The sequence below is a fragment of the Eulemur rufifrons genome, chromosome 9 (assembly GCF_041146395.1).
Source record: "Eulemur rufifrons isolate Redbay chromosome 9, OSU_ERuf_1, whole genome shotgun sequence".
Classification (NCBI taxonomy): domain Eukaryota; kingdom Metazoa; phylum Chordata; class Mammalia; order Primates; family Lemuridae; genus Eulemur; species Eulemur rufifrons.
In genome coordinates, this window is record NC_090991.1 from 18,788,722 (window position 1) to 18,809,317 (window position 20,596).

Below are 20,596 nucleotides of genomic sequence, written 5' to 3' on the forward strand. Positions count from 1 at the left end.
GGGAGGCTGAGACAGGAGGATCCTTAGAGCTCAGGAGTTTGAGGTTGCTGTGAGCTAGGCTGACGCCACGGCACTCACTCTAGCCCGGGCAATAGAGTGAGACTCTGTCTCAAAAAAAAAAAAAAAAAAAAAAAAAAAAAAAAAAACCAAACAATGGAGATAGACAAAAAGCACTAAACCTTCTAACATATTTAGGAAATATCTGCAATATATTGGTTTTTTACAAGTCTTTTATTAGAAAACTCAACAAAAATATATAATCAAGCATTTTACATAATGCATACATTCTTAATATCTGCAGGTAAGATAAATAACAGAAGGCAAAAGCAGATACACTGGATTGCTTCTCTTTGGCAAGTCACCAATATCATCCCCTGCAGAAACATAATAAGTGTTTTAAAAAAAAGCCATGGTCTTAATATAATTGTCCCTTAGTAAAAACAAATATTTAGCAATAACACAGTAGATGGATTTTCCAAATAGACTTAATATTTATAATACTTTATACCACAAAGGTAAAGTAGCAAGCTGTTTCCAAAATTAAGGCCCACAGCAGTATTTAGAGGAAGGAGGAAAAAAAAAAGACATCCTTTTTCTAGTTAAATCCTGGCTCTGGTATTTTTTTAAACAATGTCACATTCAAACTCCACCTTTCCCTATACAAAAACTGTGTTTCATTTGCAGGTCAGTCTGACACCCCCTGCTTCCCCAACCAAATACATTTTGTATGAGGCAATTCTGCTTAAGTCAATATTTAACATCTCAAGTGTCCCAAAATAAAAAAATTCCTTCCATTTTACAGCAAAGATACATATTGTGGCTCTACTGAAGCAATATACACATGTCAGAACTAACAATTAGAAAAGCAAAAGGGTCTATTCAACATATAGCAGCTTATATCTAAATATATACATGTATGTATATGTTTTCACAGTTAGAACTTAAAAAAATTTACATTTGATATGTTCAGAAATATTTCTATAATCCTAGTCTATAAATAATATTTTAAAAGCTCAACTGATCAAAATGCAGTACAAGAACGTATCAAATTAAATAAATCTTCTAAACCTTTAAAAACAGATATTTGAAGTCAGTAAAGCTTGAGGTTTGTATAAAGTGTATTCTGTCAGTCCCTACTATTAGTAGTAGGGAAGGCAGAGTCTTCTAAATACGATAGGAGAGAAACTCCAAAACTTTGGAAGGAATTGGCAGCTCCTGGACTTCTTGGGTGGGCATCACTCTTCGGATTGACAGGCGACATAAATGTTGAAGGCTTGGGACTTGCCTTGGAGTGGCCCAAAAATACACACTTCCATCATGTGTCCTAAACAGAAACGAAGCATAAGCTTAGTTACTCACTCAAGCACGTGTATTTCAACATCCCTACAGCTCAAATAATTATCATTCAAGGCTGTGTATTAGAGTCACAAACTTCACATTAAAACTTAACTAAAGAGAACAAACCAATGATATACCCTATGACAAGGACATATTATAAAGAGCACTTACTGGTGAATTACTGACAATAAATTACTGGCAATAAATTACTGGCTGCTTTACCTAAAAGCCACCTTAAACTCCCCTAACTATCCCTTGGAGAAAAGAGAAAAATATATTTACCCAGCAGCTAAAACACTGCCATCAGTAGAAAAGGCACAACAAAGACCATTGCTCAACGGTGCAACTTGTACTGGATAATCCTCATCAATTCTCCAGAATCTCACCATTCTAGAAAGGAAATAAATTATCTAGTGGGTATCTAGTAGGAAATTTAAGGTAAAAGCAACTTTTAAAATTTAGAAAGAAATGCCATTGTGTTCTGAGTCACAAAATACACACACAAATATCACTGCAACAGGTAATTACTGTAACTTACTTTATAAAATATTTCAGTCTATACCAGGTGATAATTTGGATCAACTCACACTTAAGAGACAGAGACTACAATGCATGGCTGCCTTCCCTTCCCAGTGTTCAGACCTATAATGTTCACAACTGGGAAGTTTTCCCCTTACTTTCTTACACTTAAAAGATAATTATCTAATTTGTTTTACCCTCTTCCATTTATAAAGGCTTTTAACCTAGATAGTGTGTGTGTCTAGGAATATGGTGGAGAACTAATATGCAGAATCTACCTGAGCAAACAGAAAACAATGGTTGTTAATAAAACTCTCCCCATATATTTGCCAATATTCTGGAAAGATAATGAGTCACTTTACAAATTATGTGACCAAACTGCTCAATGTTATAATCCATGAACATTGTATGATAAAAGCATGAAAAAATGGAATGCCTGTAACTAATTTCTGCTTCTTACCAATAAGAACATTTTATTCATATGACATTTTATCTTCTAGTCCGAATCATAGTGGATACAAATTACTATGGTTTTACTATTTCTTCACTCTAGAAATTTCCTTCTGCTTCAACCTTTATAAGATACTACTTTAAAAAATCTCTGTGAGCTGGGCTAAAAGCTGAATAAGAATCTATCCAGTTCGCTTAATTAAACAAGAAACACAAGAAAAGGCATGCATTATCTTTAGTTTACATGGATAACTGTTGAGGAGAATATTCCTTTTTTATTTAGGGTGGGGGATTGTGAGGAGTGGTGTTCAGTTGCCTTTTTTGTTGTTGTTGTTGTTGTTAGTGAGACAGTGTCTCACTCTGTCACCCTGGGTACAGTGCAGTGGCATCATTGTAGCTGACTGCAACCTCCAACTCTTGGGCTCTAAGCAATCCTTCTGCCTCAGCCTCCGGGGTAGCTGGGACTACAGGTGCGTGCTGCAACACCTGGCCAGGTTTTTTTTTTTTTTTTTCCTTTGTATTTGGTAGAGATGGGGTCTCACTCTTGTTCAGGCTAGTCTGGAACTTCTGAGCTCAAATGATCCTCCCACCTCAGCCTCCCAGAGTGCTAGGATTACAGGCATGAGCCATCGCACCCGGCCCAGGCCAATATTCTTTAAAACACATCAACATCTCCAAAGGTCTTGTCTAGATAAAGATGTTAAAAGTCTAACTACAGAAAGGCCTTAAGGCTTAAGAATGTTTTCATTAAGTAGAAAGATGAAAGGAAGTCTTTAAGAGGCAATAAGAAGTCAGTCAAGCTATAATTCACATACTTACTTATCATCAGCAAGGCTTGCAATATGCAGTCCATCATGACTAAAAGATACAGATCGTACCCATCGGTCATTTGCTCCTCCAGCAAATATTGGAGTAGGTGGGGGAAAGAGGTGCCTGAGGTCAAATACATGCTTTCAGTGGATATCAGAGTTACTTCAAGAAACAAAACTACACAAAGTATGTATCTCTTTGAATAAGGTTTAAAGTATCCTTAAGGAATACAACTGAGACTGAGTAGAGCTGAAATTATTAATCTCTTCTTCACAATGTGGTTGGTTTAAGACAGTAAGCTTAGGTCCAACTTTAGTTTTAAAATCATTTTTTCCCAACATGAAACTTTAAATGTAATTACCACTTCTACAAAGAGTCAGGTATTGTTAAATAGTGAGACCTATATCCAGAGAGCCAAATTATTTATTGAATGTGTATTTAAAGCTTTGCATCATTCAACAGTTTAAGTAACAAAATTTTAAATTATGGTAGATTGTAATTTTAGCTTTTGTATGTTAGTGATTCTAATTATTCATATAACTTAAAAGCTATCTTGATAGCCAGAGATGAATTATAGAAGAAAATAATTCATGTTTTACCCACCCAAATTCCATCAGAATGTCTCCATTATATGGATCCCAAATATATACTCGAGTATCATAAGATGCAGTAGCCAGTAATGCTCCATCAGGAGAAAAGTCACAAGCTACAACATCATGGTGATGTCCTTCTAGTTTCCGTATCATGGTATATTTATCCATATTCCAAAGAAAAACCTGCAATAAAAAGGCAAATGTTATAGCTTCATTCAGACACACAGAGGACAAAATGGCACATCTTAAACTAAACTGCTAAATTTAATTAAGATTATATTAAATTAAACATAAATTATGAGTAATTTAAAGAATATGCTCAGTGTCATACATTAAAATCAGTCTTTAAGTTAATTAAAGCAGACATGCAAATTCTATTTCAAATGTTTTTCTGTTAAATGTTAATTAAAAAATAAGCCTAAACATAAAGGCAATGCAATTTAACCACAAAGTTATACTGAAATCCATTTATTCCAAAAACTATTTAACTAAAATATACAGAAATAAATAGGGTTAAATACTACAAACCCCCTTCTCTTTTTTCCAGAAACTACCAAATTTTTAAAAATATACAGACAGAAAACGTAAGGTTAACAAATTGTTACTCCATTGGCATCTCCCTTTGAGATAATCACTTGTTTACAATAGGCTTGGGTCACCAACGTGAGCCTAGGAAGAGAAACAGATACTGCAAGCAAAGAGAATTTTCACAGCTAAATGAAATTTATTTGGCAAACAACAAGGATGTTAAACCACATTACAAAATGAAAATGCTATTTTATGAAAATAATATAATTACAACATTTCTGTGAATCAAGATTTACCAATCTTATTTTTCCCAAACTGACCACAATCAGTCATTTTAAGTATAAAACAGTTCAATTATTTAAGAACAAGTTCACAAACAGTTTTAGATTCTAAAGATCAGTAGTTAGACTGTGCAGAATAGCTCCAAATAGGATTCTAATGTTTACTTCAGTCTGTTATATTAAATGTGAGCTTGGAGGTTTATAACAATCCTAGTAAGATAGCGGCCTCCTCCTCTTGGAGTAAAGCAATCCTTTTTGCTACTTTTTTTTCTGCACAGACACAATATATTATTTGCAAAGGAAAATAAGTACAAATTTTAAGTTGGATCAAAGACTTAAGATATCTCTAGCATCTTAAAAGAATTCCAAAAAATAGCACAGAGAAACCATTTGAAAGTCAATTACTTTACATTAGATTGGTTTCACTTGTCAAGACTCCCAATTCCATCAAACTGGAAGATCAATTTACTCGGAGGAGTCAGTGGATTTCACTGTGGGGAAAATTATTTTAAAAAAGAAAAAAAGAAAGAAAGAAAAGCAGAAAGTGGACATCGACCAGCACCTGTGTACGTACAGTACACCTTGCAGCCGAATGCAAGGTTACTTCATCCTATGGTAAAGGTCGCCCCCAGCCCGGTAGCCAGAGATGCCACTCTTTCTGCCCAGCTAACACCATTGTGCGCCTGTGTGCGAGTGGTGCCAGCATAACCTCAATCACACCAATATTGCTGCCACCACCTGTGACAGGGAAAGCAAGAAGCATATGGAAAACACACAGCCTAAAATAGCAATGTCAACATCTAGCTTTGTTCTTCTTATAATTTTTAAAGAACTAAACTATTTTATTCTAAACTTCTAACATTTGTAACTATCATTTTAACATACGTCTTGACTAAATAAAACGCATTTTAACTAGCCTCCCACCCCCCATTAATTCAAAGTGTATTGTGATCATCACATGTATTTGGACTTCAACCCATTTCATAAATAACACTACTGAGGTCCCTTTATCTACTAACTCAGCTGGTAAACAGCTAAAAGAGTTCATTAATAAGCATAACCCACTTAAGAGTCATTTTACTTAAGCTGTCTACAGGTATGCTATGTAAAACAGACAATATCAAATCTCATCTATAATTCACTGTAGGACATATATAAGTGCTATTTTTATTCTCATTAGGTTTTTAAGTTACTTTTTTCAGTTAAATGTCCAGGACCAGCTGGGACTCAAAACTTTAAAAACAGCAAACTGGACAAAAAAAATAGAACAACAGAGAAGAAAATAATTAGCAAGGGAATGTCTTAACATATGGACTAGATCTCTTCTATAGGCACATAAACTTTTCTAGATCTTACAAAATATCAATTTGACATACCCCCTCATTTTATGAATATTACCCCTAAAAGCAATCCAACTTCTCACTTCATAATAACTATATTTAATTTCCTTCATGCAAATTCTCCCCATCATGAAATTAAACATTTAAGAATTCGTGACACCGAGCACAGACTTAATAGGTTACTTAGATTTAAAATGATTGTACACACATTATTATAATCCAATTCACAAAGAATGTACAAGAACTTTGACACATACTGCTTTACTGGCTCCAACTGAACACAGCATAGAAGAGTCAGGAGAGAATGCACAGCTGTACACCCAGTTCTGATGCCCCCTCAATACTTTCATCATGTTTCCTGAACAAAAAGAAATATCTGTTAACTCTAGAATCCATTTCAAATGAGAAGCATTTCAAAATGGCAGTCAATCACAGGATCACAAACTTTTACAGCTAAAAGCAATTTATCTATAACAGAGATGGGCAATATGCACCAGCTGCTTACTTTTGTAAATAAAATTTTACTATAACACAACCATGCCCACATGTTTATGCTGTGCTACTACAGTAGACAGCACAGTCCACAATTCTGAAATATTTAACATCTAGTCCTTTAAGAAAAAGTCTGGGACTGTTCATCTATAGAAGACAGAATTCTTTTAGTCCAATCCCATTATTCTACAAATGAAGGAACTGGAACTTAGCAAGGTTAAGATACTTGTTGAGCATCTTCAAAATGCCTTTCATTTTTCTTACTTTTTGGTAACCTACCTTCCACTCCAAAGTCCTTGTGTATTATACCCATAGCACACAACTATGCTTAAGTATATTTAACTCTTAGTTTTACAAATACTTATACTGAGTGCTTACTATGTATCAGGCACTATGCCAGCACAGAGGATATAGCTGTGCTTAAGACAAAGTCCCTACTCTCTTGGATCTTACATTTTACTGCACCGACATTCATAAAACATATGCATATAACCAAAATTAGGTTAAGATAAGCACCATTTGATATGCAAAGGAAAATAAAAATTTAATAATCAAACTATTTTAACTGTTGAGATTTCTTTGCCCTTCAACAGCTAAGCAATCAGAGAACTGGTAAAATGCAGAGAAGGTACTTCATGATTTGTTAATGTTAGCATATTACTTTATTAAGCAATAGTTACTACTCAACAGCTGGACTGTCTCCAAATCTGAGGGTTCTTATTCCTACCACATTAAATTTAAGTTATACCATCCCTAGGCAAGCCCGTCAACCTCCAGCTTAAGGCTGTGAAGAGCACCAGCAAATCATATTTAAATATAAGGTTTTTTGTTAAAAATGTAAACTCTTTCCTTAGGGACTAAGAAGGGGGCAGAGATGGTCATCTCTGGTCCTCTCAAATTAAGATAGCCTCTCCAAAACTTTGTAACCATCACCAATATCAAGGTTTCAGAAAAAGGTGAGCACTTGCCATTGACATTATCTTTCTATTACATTGGAGGATAAATCTTTTACTTTTTATAAAAGAATTCCTAGGGCCAGGCGCGGTGGCTCACGCCTATAATCCTAGTACTCTGGGAGGCCGAGGCGGGAGGATCGTTTGAGCTCAGGAGTTCGGGACCAGCTGAACAAAAGCGAGACACCGTCTCTACTGAAAAATAGAAAGATATTAGCTGGACAACTAAAAATACATAGAAAAAATTAGCAGGACATGGTGGCGCATGCCTGTAGTTCCAGGCACTTAGGAGGCTGAGGCAGTAGGATTGCTTGAGCCCAGGAGTTTGAAGTTGCTGTGAGCTAGGCTGATGCCACGGCACTGTAGCCCAGGCAACAGAGGGAGACTCTGTCTCAAAAAAAAAAAAAAATTCCTTAACCTATCCACTTATTATTGTGCTTATTAACATTTACCTGTTATAAATTCTGCTATGTAAATTGTTTAAATCTAAATTTTATTAGATTACTGAATTACTTCAAGATCTACTTAAATTTTCATTAAGCAAATGCAGGAAGTTAATAACCCTCCCTAAGACAGGAAAAAATAAACTAACAAAGACCAGTTCACGTAGGACCCTAAATCTGATCGAGATTTTTGTCCTCAAATACTTGATACAGATCTGTGTGGTTAGTTTCTGAATATCAGATTATTTACTTAGAATAATTGCTGCTTCCTATTCTGGGTCATATTTATGATTTTGTCTCATCTATTAAGGAAAAGGAACCAAAGAATTAAGTAGAGAAAAGGATGCTCTGATCATATGCCATTTTAAAAGTCAAATGCCCCAGATGAACCCTTATACCTCTCAATAGTAATATTAAGAAACTAATCCTTTTCCACAGCCTGGAAAAAAGACATACCATCATCTTTCAGGTCCCACACTCTGAGAGTTTTGTCTCTTGAAGCTGACACTAGAATCAAGCTCCCATCTGGAGCAAAAGTTAAATCTCTGACCACTTCGGTATGATCTACCAAGTTAAGGAGGAGTTTTCCTAAATGTGATGGAGGGGGGAAAAAAGACAATATTAATATTTTTATCAATTCCTTCTTTTAAAAAATATTTGTTCACCATTTAAAAAAATGAATAGAAATTCTTGGCTACCTCCTTAGTTTATAAAGTATAAAATGATTTAATTAGTGCCACTATTGTTACCATTAAAGATTTACTATTCATATTTACATTGTTTTAAAATGGATTCTTTCCAAGCTAGTAAAGCCTAAGTTTATCAAAAAAAATTAAAAGGGAATTCCTGAAATGTAAACTCCCAGATCATGTTAATTTAATATCAAGAAAGCCCCTACATTATCATTTTTCAAATCTTTGAACAGTATGACTTTAAAATATAAAATCAAATTATTCCTTTGCTTGTATTTCCTTGACCTTGGATTACTAATGGACTGTCAAACTCCCCAAAAGATACATGTTATCCCACAACTTTAAATTCACACATAATCCCAGTGGAAAAAATGTACTTTATTTTTCTAATACCATAAGAGTTTTGTTTTCTAGGAGACTTTATGTGTTTATCTTAAATTTTTTTTTTCAAGAACCCAATCAAATTTTGATTCATTATCCCCATTCCTTGTTAGTATCACTTGCTGTGTTCTAATGTACATATTGTTTTAATGCTCATTTTAAAAATCCTTTACATTTTTGAATACATAATACATGCTACAAACCAATTTAGGCAGTGAACACTCCATTTATTTTTAATTGCCCAAAGAATTTAACTTCTCAACCTGTCTAGTTGGACTTTAGATAAACTGTCACTAAAACCTTCCAAAGGTTAGATAATGATTGTTGAAACTTGATTTGCTTCTTGAAAGCCTCTAAGCTATCAATCATTGAAAAAGTATGTAAGAAAACACCTTGTTATTTGAGTCATAAACTAAACTACTAGTTTATAAACGATAATTAAATAACATTCCCTAGACGTGCCCTTTCCTACTGTAATACTGTCTGAAGAGTGAACTCTATATTGTTTTACTAAATTAAAATCATGAGCTAAAGATGCTGTTCAGGTCAATTATAAAGACACACTCATAGCACCAATTCTTACTTTTCAGTAAGTTAAAACCCTCAAATCATATATTCCAGTGCCTATAACCAGTGTCTTCCATTATAAAATAATTAGGTTTGCTTTTAAAACTATGAATCCATACCTGTGTATACATCCCATATTTTGATACGCCCATTGTTTAACCCTGTGGCAAGGAGTAGCTGATCTTGTCCAAATCTGAATCGATGCCATTCTATATTTACACAGCGACTCTGTTTTTCTGGAACTGAAGACCCAAAAGCAAGACTCCAGACTATATCTCCACAGTCTATAATATGTTCACGAGGCTTATTTTTCTGACCACCATCACTATTTTGCCTTGACAATCTTAAACTGCTTGAATTGGTAACATTCTTGGTGCCATGCAAGAGACTGGAGGAAAAAAGATTAAAATTGAATTATTATTTATTCTGGACTCTTCTGGATATTGAATAATCATGAATGTTTATAAAAACAACCACAATGTAATTATAATAATACTAAGTAACAATAGAATCCTATAGATCAGAAGGGGAAAAGTTGCTATTTGAACCATGAGAGAAGGAGCAAATAAATTTAGATCATTAATAGAAATTCTTAGTGGCTGAGAAAAAGTTCAACAATAAAGTAATTTATAACCTATTTGCCTCCCAAATTTTCCTCAAAACCATTGTATCAATTGGGACTCCTTCAACCTAAAAGCAAAAACATTAATTTAAACAAGCAAAAAACCCCCCAGTAACTTAATATATCATCAAGCTGATCCCAGAAAATTACCATTAAAAAAAAAACCTTAAACCATAATAATCAGTTTCTCATACTTTCTAGACCTAAAGTAATATGTAATAAGACCATTAATGAATATAACCACGAAGGTCTACTAGATACAAGAAGGAAAGATTCAATTTAGCATATGATACATTTTAGAAAAACTTTCAACAAATATTCAAACTCAATGAAAAAATACATAAAATATAATTTCATGATCTATGCACCACTGTTATCCAATAAAATGTTGTAAAATACAAAGTGAATCCAAGAAGTTTCACATAACAAAGGTTACCTGCTCTAGCACAGCATAATACATACACTAACGGGGAACAATTAATGTGCCTTTTAAAATATAGAATAACTTAAAGACATGTAAATATCTGAGCAAAATATTCTATACTGTATAAATAAAGCCAGGCAATTCTTTAAAAGAATTTTCCAACAAATATTTTCAGCCTATGATTAAAACACATTTACAACACCATCTATAAAGCAAAAGTTAAACATCAAAATGTTTTTATTACCCCACACTGGCAGAAAATGGTAAATTCCACAAACAAATACAAAATATAAAAAAGAAAAGAGAGTCTTACAAGTTCTTAAGGCACTGGGACCATGGGACAAGCTTTACTGTACGATGTCCTTGTGACCAAGCAAAGTATGAACCATCTGGAGCAAAAGCAACAGTCCAATTTTCACGACCACATTTCTTGTCAAAAGGAGCTGCTGGAGCTAGAAGTTCACCTATGGTCCGTGATCTCACTAAAAAGAAAAAGAAAAATACAGGATATCATATATAACCAACAATGAATATAAGACTGCTTCCATATTACTTTAGGATTCAATGAGTTTTTTCTCTTTTCTATGCAGACAGGGTAAAGTGAGTTCTGCCTTCCACTTTCTAAGGGGAAGTATGTGATGTGAAGATCCCTTAATGAAAATAACTATCTTAAAATTTTGGTACAGTGATTTTCCTAAAACTTCCCAATGCAAGAGCTAAAAAAAAAAAAAAAAAAAAAACCAGGTCAAATAATAACAATGTAATGACCAAGTGGTGCTAACAGTTATTAAAGTCCTAACTTATTTTTTTTATTTTTTTTGAGACAGAGTCTCACTCTGTTGCCCGGGCTAGAGTGCCGTGGTGTCAGCCTAGCTCACAGCAACCTCACACTCCTGGGCTCAAATGATCCTCTGCCTCAGCCTCCCAAGTAGCTAGGACTATAGGCATGCACCACCATGTCCGGCTAATTTTTTCTATATATTTCTAGTTGTCTGGCTAATTTCCTTCTATTTTTAGTATAGATGGAGTTTTGCTCTTGCTCAGGCTGGTCTCGAACGCCCGACCTCGAGCGATCCTCCCGCCCCGGCCTCCCAGAGTGCTAGGATTACAGGTGTGAGCCACTGCGCCCTGCCACCAAAGTCCTAACTTTTGATTACATTATGTTTTCATCAAATTACTAACATTTAAAATACAAGAGAGTAAAATTACTTTGCAAGAAAGGTATCTTCCAAATTAATTTTTTTAACCTTCAAAAACCATAAACCCCTATAGAATGATTATTATACCGTTACTCAAAGAAAAGCACTATAAAATGGCCTATTGAAACATGAATATTCTTATCCTTTTCATACACAGGTCATGAAAATTACAAAACCCTCAGAACTAGAAGGGACTTAAAGGTTGTCTAGTCCAACCTACCCAATCAGTGCTTTAGAACGAATTGTATCTGTGATTCTCAAACAGTGGTGCTCAAGAGTCTTCCTAATGGGCCCCAAACTGACTCAAAAAATAGAATAATTTGGGGTTTTAAGGACAAAAAATGGGCAATGTCATACATTTTTAATTTAGTTAATACCACTCAAATTTTGCATTCATAACAAAAATTGGCATTTACCAGAGCAAATGAAGAACATTACTTCCACATGGAACAAAAAGCATAACCAACCAGCTCCTACTACAAGGCACACATGCAAACTCAGCCGGAATTTAATTTTGGGAAAAAGAGCCTCTTTATCAGTATATCACCAATACTGTTTTGGGTTAGTCTTGATTTCCAATTTTACTATTTTTCCTTTTTTGTTATAAGTTATTATCAGTTTAGCTTCCCTATTATTACCTATTTTGTGGTCAGTTGTCTGGTCAATTCTACAATATATAATAAAGCATTTTTATATGTTTTTGGCTTAAACTTTACAACTGAACTTTAATATGTTCTATGTACGGCAGTTCAAATAAGAACCACTTATGCTCCTATAACTAGAGATCTATACACACAAACCCCTAAAATGTACTCATTCAGTGACACTTCCAGACTGAATGTGTGCTCTGCCAATAGCTAGATAGCACCTGACATATGACAGGTGCTCAGTAAATATTTACTGAATGAATATGAAAGCACATGTATGAGCTCCCATTCTTGATTTAAATATGTTCCTTGCCCAATTCTTTGACACATTAACAAATGAGTAGTTTAAAAAACAAAACAAAACAAAACAAAAACCTGAGACCTATTTTTCTATGATATTCATAAATAAGAATACCTACTAAGATTTATTCTATTTTGGCACATCTGATATTATCAGAAATTTTTCCTTTTAATGACTCAAAATCTTTCTCCTACCACTCTATCTGCTCAGTACTGATTCTGACCTAAGTCCAATCCTGGTCTCATGACATTTATATATATTAAACATAGCCATGACATCAGCAACTGAATCTTTTTGCCAGGCTAAAGTATCTCTAGTCCTTTCAATCATTCCTTAGATGCCATGATTTAAAGTCCATTCCCCATCTTAACTTCATCATCCTTTTCTGGATAAATTCCAGTTAATAGTGGCCCACATAAAAGTGGCACCCAGAACTAAACACAACACTTCAGGTGTGGTTCAAACAAGGTAGCAGAGTCCCCCATGCACCTCACCCATATTAATGCAGCATAGGTGACATTAACTTTACTGACAGTGATCCAACTTTTGAATACAAAATTCACAAACTGGTGACCCTCAGATGCCTGCAGAATGATTATTTATTTTCTTTAGACAGGGTCTCACTCCGTCACCCCAGCAAGATTGCAGTGGCATCATCACACACAGCTTCACTGCAACCTCCAACTCCTGGGCTCAAAAGACCCTCCTGCCTCAGAAATGATCTTTTAAATATACTAATGATTTCAGAAAAAGCATGCAGCTCCTGGTTTACCCACATTTTTCTAAGCCCACAGTCTTACATGGTCATCTCACTATGGTCCTTCATACACTTGGCTTCTGAATTTGCAATCCCTGTCAAAATCTTTTTTTAACTAGGGTTTCTGTTTAACCACATCTCTCTCTTAAACCCAATAAATTTTAGGAGAAAAAAGCAAGGTTCACAAATAAGGGAAGCAAGTTTTAAAATTCAATTGAAAAGCCCTTGGGTTAAACTAAGTGAGACTATTGATATAACTTATATACAAGGGTCAGCCCTTGCATTCAACTTCAAAAATATCTGGTCAATTAGACTAGCACACAGCTCTCTCTCAGTGAGCACAAACAAGACTAAATTTCCTACAGAAGATTTCGGGTTTTTTTAGTCTATATTTTAAGATTACTCTATACTTTTCTTCTTTTACTTTGGTCACAATCATGAAACTCCTTTTATATAAAAGGAGTGGTAATAAATTAACAACTAAAAAACAAATAAATATTTGAAACTTTGCTGGTTCAAACAGCAAAGGACCATGAAATAATAAGCTATTCTATCCTCAAATATACAGAAATTCAAGAAATGAGGCCATTATACAAACTGCCAAATAAATCATTATACTGTTACAAGTATTTTACTAATAATTGCCTTGTATTTCCTTCACGGTTAGTTAACAAGCATATCAAAAGCTTTGTGAATGTTAATCAAATGATTTAAGCACTCAATTTAAATACTGGTACAATATTATAAGCCTAGCACAAAATTTCTAATAAAGTGCTTTGAAAAAAAAAAATTTTAAGTTCGATCTTTATTACATTACCTGCAACTGTTCAATGTTAGCAACAAAAAAGTATAATTTGGCTGGGCATGGTGGCTGCCACCTGTAATCCTAGCACTCTGGGAGGCCAACGTGGGAGCACAGCTGGAGCTCAGGAGTTTGAGACCAGCTTGAGCAAGAACGAGAAACCTCATCCCTACCAGGAAAAATTAGCCAGGCATGGTGGTGCGCACCTGTAGTCCCAGCTAGTAGGGAGGCTGAGGCAGGAGGACCACTTGAGCCCAGGAATTTGAGATGGCTGTGAGCTAGGCTGATGCCACGGCACTCTAGCCCCCAGCCCTCCCCTCAAAAGTGTAATTTAATGACCTTGCATAACATAAGGGAAAGGCTGCCTGCCGTGGGAAATTAGCCATACCATACAAAGCTACATATTAATATCTGTACAGTGGTAACACCTCATCCAAGTCACTGCTAAACCAAGTAAATCACATTTAGCTCCTTCTTCACATTCCTTCCTGCAAAGGATCTGCGGCAGTGCCTCATGAAAGCGCAGTAGCCCAGGGCAGTAATTCCTGTCATATAGAATTCCTTAATGATTGATTCACAGAATCTCTCAGTACATACTTGATTAAACCAAACTTGGCTTGGCTACAATTAATACCAAAGAAATGGGAAAAAGTTCGTTCTTACTCATTGATTAAAAAGATACACAGAAAAGTAAATGTTTAACCTTGTATACAAATGATACTTCAAAAAAAGAAACAAAGAAACAAACACTGGGGGTAAAAAAAAGCTTAGAAAAGGCCAAAGTTCTTCTAGATATTTGGCACTTGGCCAGTAACTTTTTATACCATATGCAGGAAATAACACGAGACCGAAATATGCAAAAAATAAATTAGAAATAACAAGCCACTTAATGGATGGTTCTATAAAGAAGCTTTATCCAATCCTTAGAAAAGAGGACTGGAAAGTTTTCAAAAACAGTTTATCAAGACGAGGTAAAATAAAGACAAACTAAAGGCAGATCACTCATCTATAATGTTATGGTGTAGTGGAAGGACAAAACCACGGGACTGATTACAACAACATTTGACTTCTATGTCCCACTTCAAGACATACTTACTAGTCTTAAAGTACAGTTAAAATAAAAACTGGACATGAATTTTGGGTGTTTTTTGTATCTTTAAAATAGTTATTAAAACCACGGTTAAAGTCCCCTCCTGATCAGCCATTCAGTCTTATCCCTAAGAGCACAAAAGTCCAGAATTCTAAGATAGCTCTTTCTAGATATAAAAACTCACCCACGTACAAAAGAGAGGGCGTTTTGACTGCTTCAGCCTCTCCTCTCTGCAAATACCTTCTCCCTCTAAATTTAGTAAAGACACATATTTACTTCAAGAGCAGGAAAATGCAAATGCTTTCTACTCAGTGGCCATCGCCAATTTTTACTTAAATAACACAGTAAGATCAATGTATATTAAGCGTATCAGTCAATGCACAGTACCCCAACACCCCCTAAAATTGTTCCAGTTCTTTTACTTAAAGAGAGAGGAGTATTTAAATAATGCGAGGTGCTTTCAGCTGAGCAGGTATGGGCGCACAACCTTCACACCCATTGCCCTGTCTTCAGCGGGGCAGCGTTAGCCAAGCCACTAAGCCAGAAAGGCCTTTCCGGTTTGCTCTTCCGTAGAGTAGCCTTTCTTCGGTCACTCCACCCAACCACTCAGCTCCTCCCATGTGCGTTTGAATGATAACTCTTAAAGAGTCTCCTCCCCAGAACCGCAGTCTTTCTTAACGTCCTACCATTTTTAAAATACTGTATTGCTTTTTCCAGGCTGTTGGCACCTCTTCTGGCAAGTTTCTCGATCAAAAGTTGTCAGTATACATGAGGACCCCTTCCTTTCATTGCAGCTCTGAACACACAAGTTTACTTTTCCCATCGTAAACTTAAATTAGAGTTGCTGAAACTTGCCAGTAACCCCTGGGCGTAAGCCTCCCCTGTCCACTCGACACTCGAGCCCCGCGTGGACCTCTGATGAAGAAACTGGGGTCCGAGGGATGAGTGCTCGCCTCGGCCACAAAGCAACAGGGAGGCCGGTTCGGACCGGCCCCGGGCTCGCTCTCACCCTGCAGCCCCTGCGCGCCCAGGCTCCCCTCGACCCTCCCTCCGCGCCAGAAGCAAAGTAGGCGCCGCATCAACGTTGTTCCTATTTACCCCTCGGCAGACACCCGCCCGCAGGGCTGCTTCCTTCTCTTCGCTATAGGCTGGCGCCGCTCACTCGAGCTCTTCCCTCAGACTCAGAGACGCTTCTTCCCAAACCTCCTCCGGGGAGTCCCTGCTTCTTTCTCCTCAGTCCCACCCACAGTCCCATTCCTCACCGATCTCTTTCTCGTTGACCCTCGGGGGAAAGCTGGCCATCTATGGGGCACCGTCTGATTCCGGGGACACGATGCAGACGCAACGACAGAGAAGAGAACGGCGAGCGCTGAGGGGCGTGACGCGGGCTCGGTCCCTCCCTGGCCCGGGGATGAAGGGGAGGGGCGGGGGCGGCCGCTGCGGCTTCTGCCGACTACCCCAGGAAAGCTCCGGAAGGCCTCGGAACAAACTACAGAGTCAAACACAGACAATAGACCCTGTACCCTGCCTCCCGCCTACGGACCGACAGAGATACCCCAACACAGTCCACGACAAACGAGACACTGGAGACAAAATGGCGGGCGCCGCGGCAGATATCTAGACAGCCGGGGCGTGGTCACGTGACGTGATGCCCTAGGCCCCGCCTCCCGACGCAGGAGACGTGACGGCCGGAGCCGGGCGCGCACGGGCGTTGTCTGGGGCACCCGCAGGGGGAGATCCGGAAGAGCTCGGAGGCCCAGGCGGGGGAGGGTCCGCAGTGCGGCAGAGCGAGGCCGCGGGTCTGGGGCCGGACGTGCTGACTGTGCCGGTAACCCGGTCGCGTTTCCTCGGCAAGGATGCTCTAGCAAGGCATTATAATTGAAGTGCCTTTGAAAAGGCAAGCTGGGAGTTACATTTATGTATTCACCCACAGCTTAAAGATTGCATGGAATTTAAACCGGCTGAGCCAAAAAGAACAAAAAGACATTTCAGATGTTAACTCGATTTGGCCACCTCTCCAGCCCTCACGTGATGAAAAAGATAGGATGAGAATTAACACTGGTGCGTCACCTGCCTGGCGGCGATTGTTCCGACGGGAGCCAGCCGGTTTTAGGAAGGGCTGAGGTTATGCGGAGTGGGGAACAGGAAGGAGACCCCAGCACGATCGCGGCCCGCCGCGGGGCCTCCCTGGCTGCCTTTGTCCGGGCTGCTCCCTACACCGGGCCTGTGCGGAGCTGGAGGTCAGCGGGGTCCCGGCCGCTGGCCGAGGCAGATCCCACGGAGTCAGCTCAGAATCGGCCCTTCCTCCACCCGATGTCTAGGCCTCTAGGAGGCAACTAGCTATTCACGCGTCGGAACTGATAAAAGTGTCAGTGTCTGCCAGATGCCAACTTGGTTCCGGTTTGCAGAGGACATATTTGCATTTTAATGGGACCATGTGTGGACTCTACACGTTATTCTAAAAGAGGGCATATAAAGCTGGGAATTTCAAATATGTGGCAGATACTCATGGGAGAGGGAGTTGCATAGCCAAACTCTTGAGAGATCTCAAATAACACTGTAGGGCATGTCTGTTTCATCTTTTTCTTTGCATGCGTATATAGTTCTTCAAATTGTGAAATGTTTAATAAATATAAGAAATCATCTCCCGTCCTTTAAAAAAAATCACTTTGTTATCTTCAGTAACACATTTATTGAGGACTTTGTGTTAGGTTCTAGGGCTAGATACTCAATCTTTAGAGCAGAACAAGAAAAATTTTAATACAGTCTTGTAGCTCATTTACTCGAACATTTATAACAGCCCCAGTTAATTCTTTTAACCAATTGCTGTTACCTCTGTTTACTTGTACTATACAAATTTATGGAAAATCCCAGTTCTTGAGTGTCTAACTGTAAATTATTTTGGTGGGTTTTTAATACAATTGTTTAATTCCCATTTTAGTTTATTCCTGCAAGCCAACAGACTTCCTGACGATTTTCTCAATTGGCAAAGTATGACAGTGGAATGAAAAATAATTTTATGATTTGAATACTCATTAGCAATAATATTTACTATTCATTGGGTCCATGCAACATGCTAGGCACTAAGCTATATAAGTGCCTTTGTGGATTAACCCATTTAATGCTCACAACATATGAGCATTGTATTGGTGATATTCACATTTCACAAACAGTATAGTAACTTGAAAGCAGTCACAGAATGAGTAAGTGGCAAGTGCTAGATTTGAACCCAAACTTGTCTGACTGCCCTACTTCCATGCTACCTTGCCTCTCACAAATGAAACCTAGCTTGAAAATATATACTTGGCATTTCATATCTATGTTTGTTATTTTAATATCAAATCTGAATGGGCTCTGTATTCCCTGCATATCCCATAGATGCTGGAGTTCCTTGGAGTTCTGTCCTTGGCCCACAGCTTTTTTCTTCTTCCATGCTCTCCCTGGGTTAGGGCAACCTCTCTCTTGGGTTTAAGTACCAGCTTTCTACAAAGACTCTCAAGTCTAGACCTGACTTCTCTCCTGAGCTTAAAATTTATATATTCAAATGCTTACAATAAAGCTCAACATGTCAAAATTTAGCTCACCATTTCTCCCAAATCCACTCCACATTTTACATTTCCTACCTTAGTGAACACGTCTACTGGGTCACCCAAACCAGAGTCTAATCTTCTTAGACTTCCTGCCCTCCCCCAACTCTACATTGAATCAATCGATCCACAGCCCCACCAATATTTTCTCTTAAACCATTTTGGAGTCCATCCTGTCTGTTCTGGCTCAGCTGCTACTGTTTTAGTTCAAGATCTTGTCATTTCAATCCTCTTAATAATCCTTTATAATCCCACACCCTGAAAAACCATCATTGACACTTTGGTGTATTTTCTTTCACTCTAAAAAATTTACTATTTGCATCATGCCCTTGAACAAATTATTTAACTTCCATCTTCTCATCTATAAAATGGGGATAGTAATAACACCTACTTCACAGTTTTGAGGCTCAGCATTAACAAAAAGGCCTGACACAGAGTACTACATAAGCATTAGATGCTATTTTTATATATAGTAATCCCAGCTAACTGCAAAATTGAAAGATCAAAATCTCACGGAAAACAAAAGATTGGCAAAAAGCCATAAATAGGGTCAAAGCTGACTCAACCACTGAAAACCTATTCTCTTGATTCTCATTCTTGAATTATTTAGAAAATATTGCTGCTGTGTAGTTATCTGCTAAGGCTAATTTACCTATACTTTTCCTTATGCAGATATTATTTCTGTTGACATTTTCAGACCGATGATGTTCACTTCCTTGAAATACACACACACATATATACACACACAGGTTGAGCATCCTTAATCTGAAAATCTGAAATCCTCCAAAGTTTGAAATTTTGGGTGCCCCCATGACGCTGCAAGTAGAAAATTCCATACCTGACCTTATGTGACAGGTCGCTGTCAAAACTTTGTTTCCGGTACAAAATTATTTTTAAAATTGTAGAAAATTACAATCAAGCTATATGTATAAGGTATATATGAAACATAAATGAATTTTGTGTTTAGATTTGGGTCCCATCCCCAAGATATCTCATTATGTATATGCAAATATTCCAATATCCAAAACATGTCTGGTCCCAAGCATTCTAGATAAGGAATACTCAACCTGTATATATTAATATATTTGTATACATATCCTCCCTTAATCCATTTTCTCACATCTCAGCAAAGTGTTGTATAAACAGCTTGGCATTTTCATGTAGCTATACCTTTGTTTTTCCTATACTATTTTCTTTGTTTCATCTATTTATTTTTTTAGAGACAGGGGTCTACCTATACTGCCCAGGCTAGTCTTGAACCCCTGGACTCAAATGATCCTGCTGTCTCAGCCTCCCAAATAGTTGGGATTATAGGCTGGGATTATATTACAGAGGTACAGAAGTATAAAAGAGATGGAACAATAGTTGTCACATTCTTTTGTTCAGGGGGAATGACATAATCATGCATATGGAAATAATTAGCTTTGGAGAGTAGATTACAATATAAAAGTTTATGTCTTGCCTTTTTTCTCAAATTATTACAAAATAATATTCTCCCGTATTAATAAAATTTTTCACCACATCATTGTAGGTAATCTTTTTTTTTTTTTTTTTTTTTGTTGAGACAGAGTCTCACTTTGTTGCCCAGGCTAGAGTGAGTGCCGTGGAGTCAGCTTAGCTCACAGCAACCTCAGACTCCTAGGCTTAAGCGATCCTACTGCCTCAGCCTCCCGAATAGCTGGGACTACAGGCATGCGCCACTATGCCCGGCTAATTTTTTCTATATAGATTTTTAGTTGTCCATATAATGTCTTTCTATTTTTAGTAGAGACGGGGTCTC

General features: G+C 37.3%; 1 protein-coding gene across 3 annotated transcripts; it reads right to left on the minus strand.

Moving 5' to 3' along the window:
• Positions 1-226: 226 nt before the first annotated feature.
• WSB1 (WD repeat and SOCS box containing 1) lies at positions 227-16,817 on the minus strand. 3 transcript variants are annotated; one of them, XM_069482255.1, is made up of 9 exons: positions 16,492-16,816; positions 10,747-10,915; positions 9,507-9,775; positions 8,204-8,335; positions 6,117-6,217; positions 3,721-3,893; positions 3,127-3,240; positions 1,621-1,728; positions 227-1,324 (listed from the first exon to the last, which is right to left on the minus strand). In XM_069482255.1, exons 1-9 carry the CDS (start codon positions 16,529-16,531, stop codon positions 1,165-1,167), a joined length of 1,266 nt encoding a protein of 421 aa, XP_069338356.1. In that variant the 5' UTR covers positions 16,532-16,816; the 3' UTR covers positions 227-1,164. The 3 variants fall into 3 exon arrangements, with proteins under 3 accessions (XP_069338356.1, XP_069338357.1, XP_069338358.1); XM_069482256.1 differs by lacking the exon at positions 3,127-3,240; XM_069482257.1 differs by lacking the exons at positions 9,507-9,775; positions 10,747-10,915 and having other exon boundaries at positions 16,492-16,817.
• Between the last annotated feature and the right edge of the window lie 3,779 nt (positions 16,818-20,596).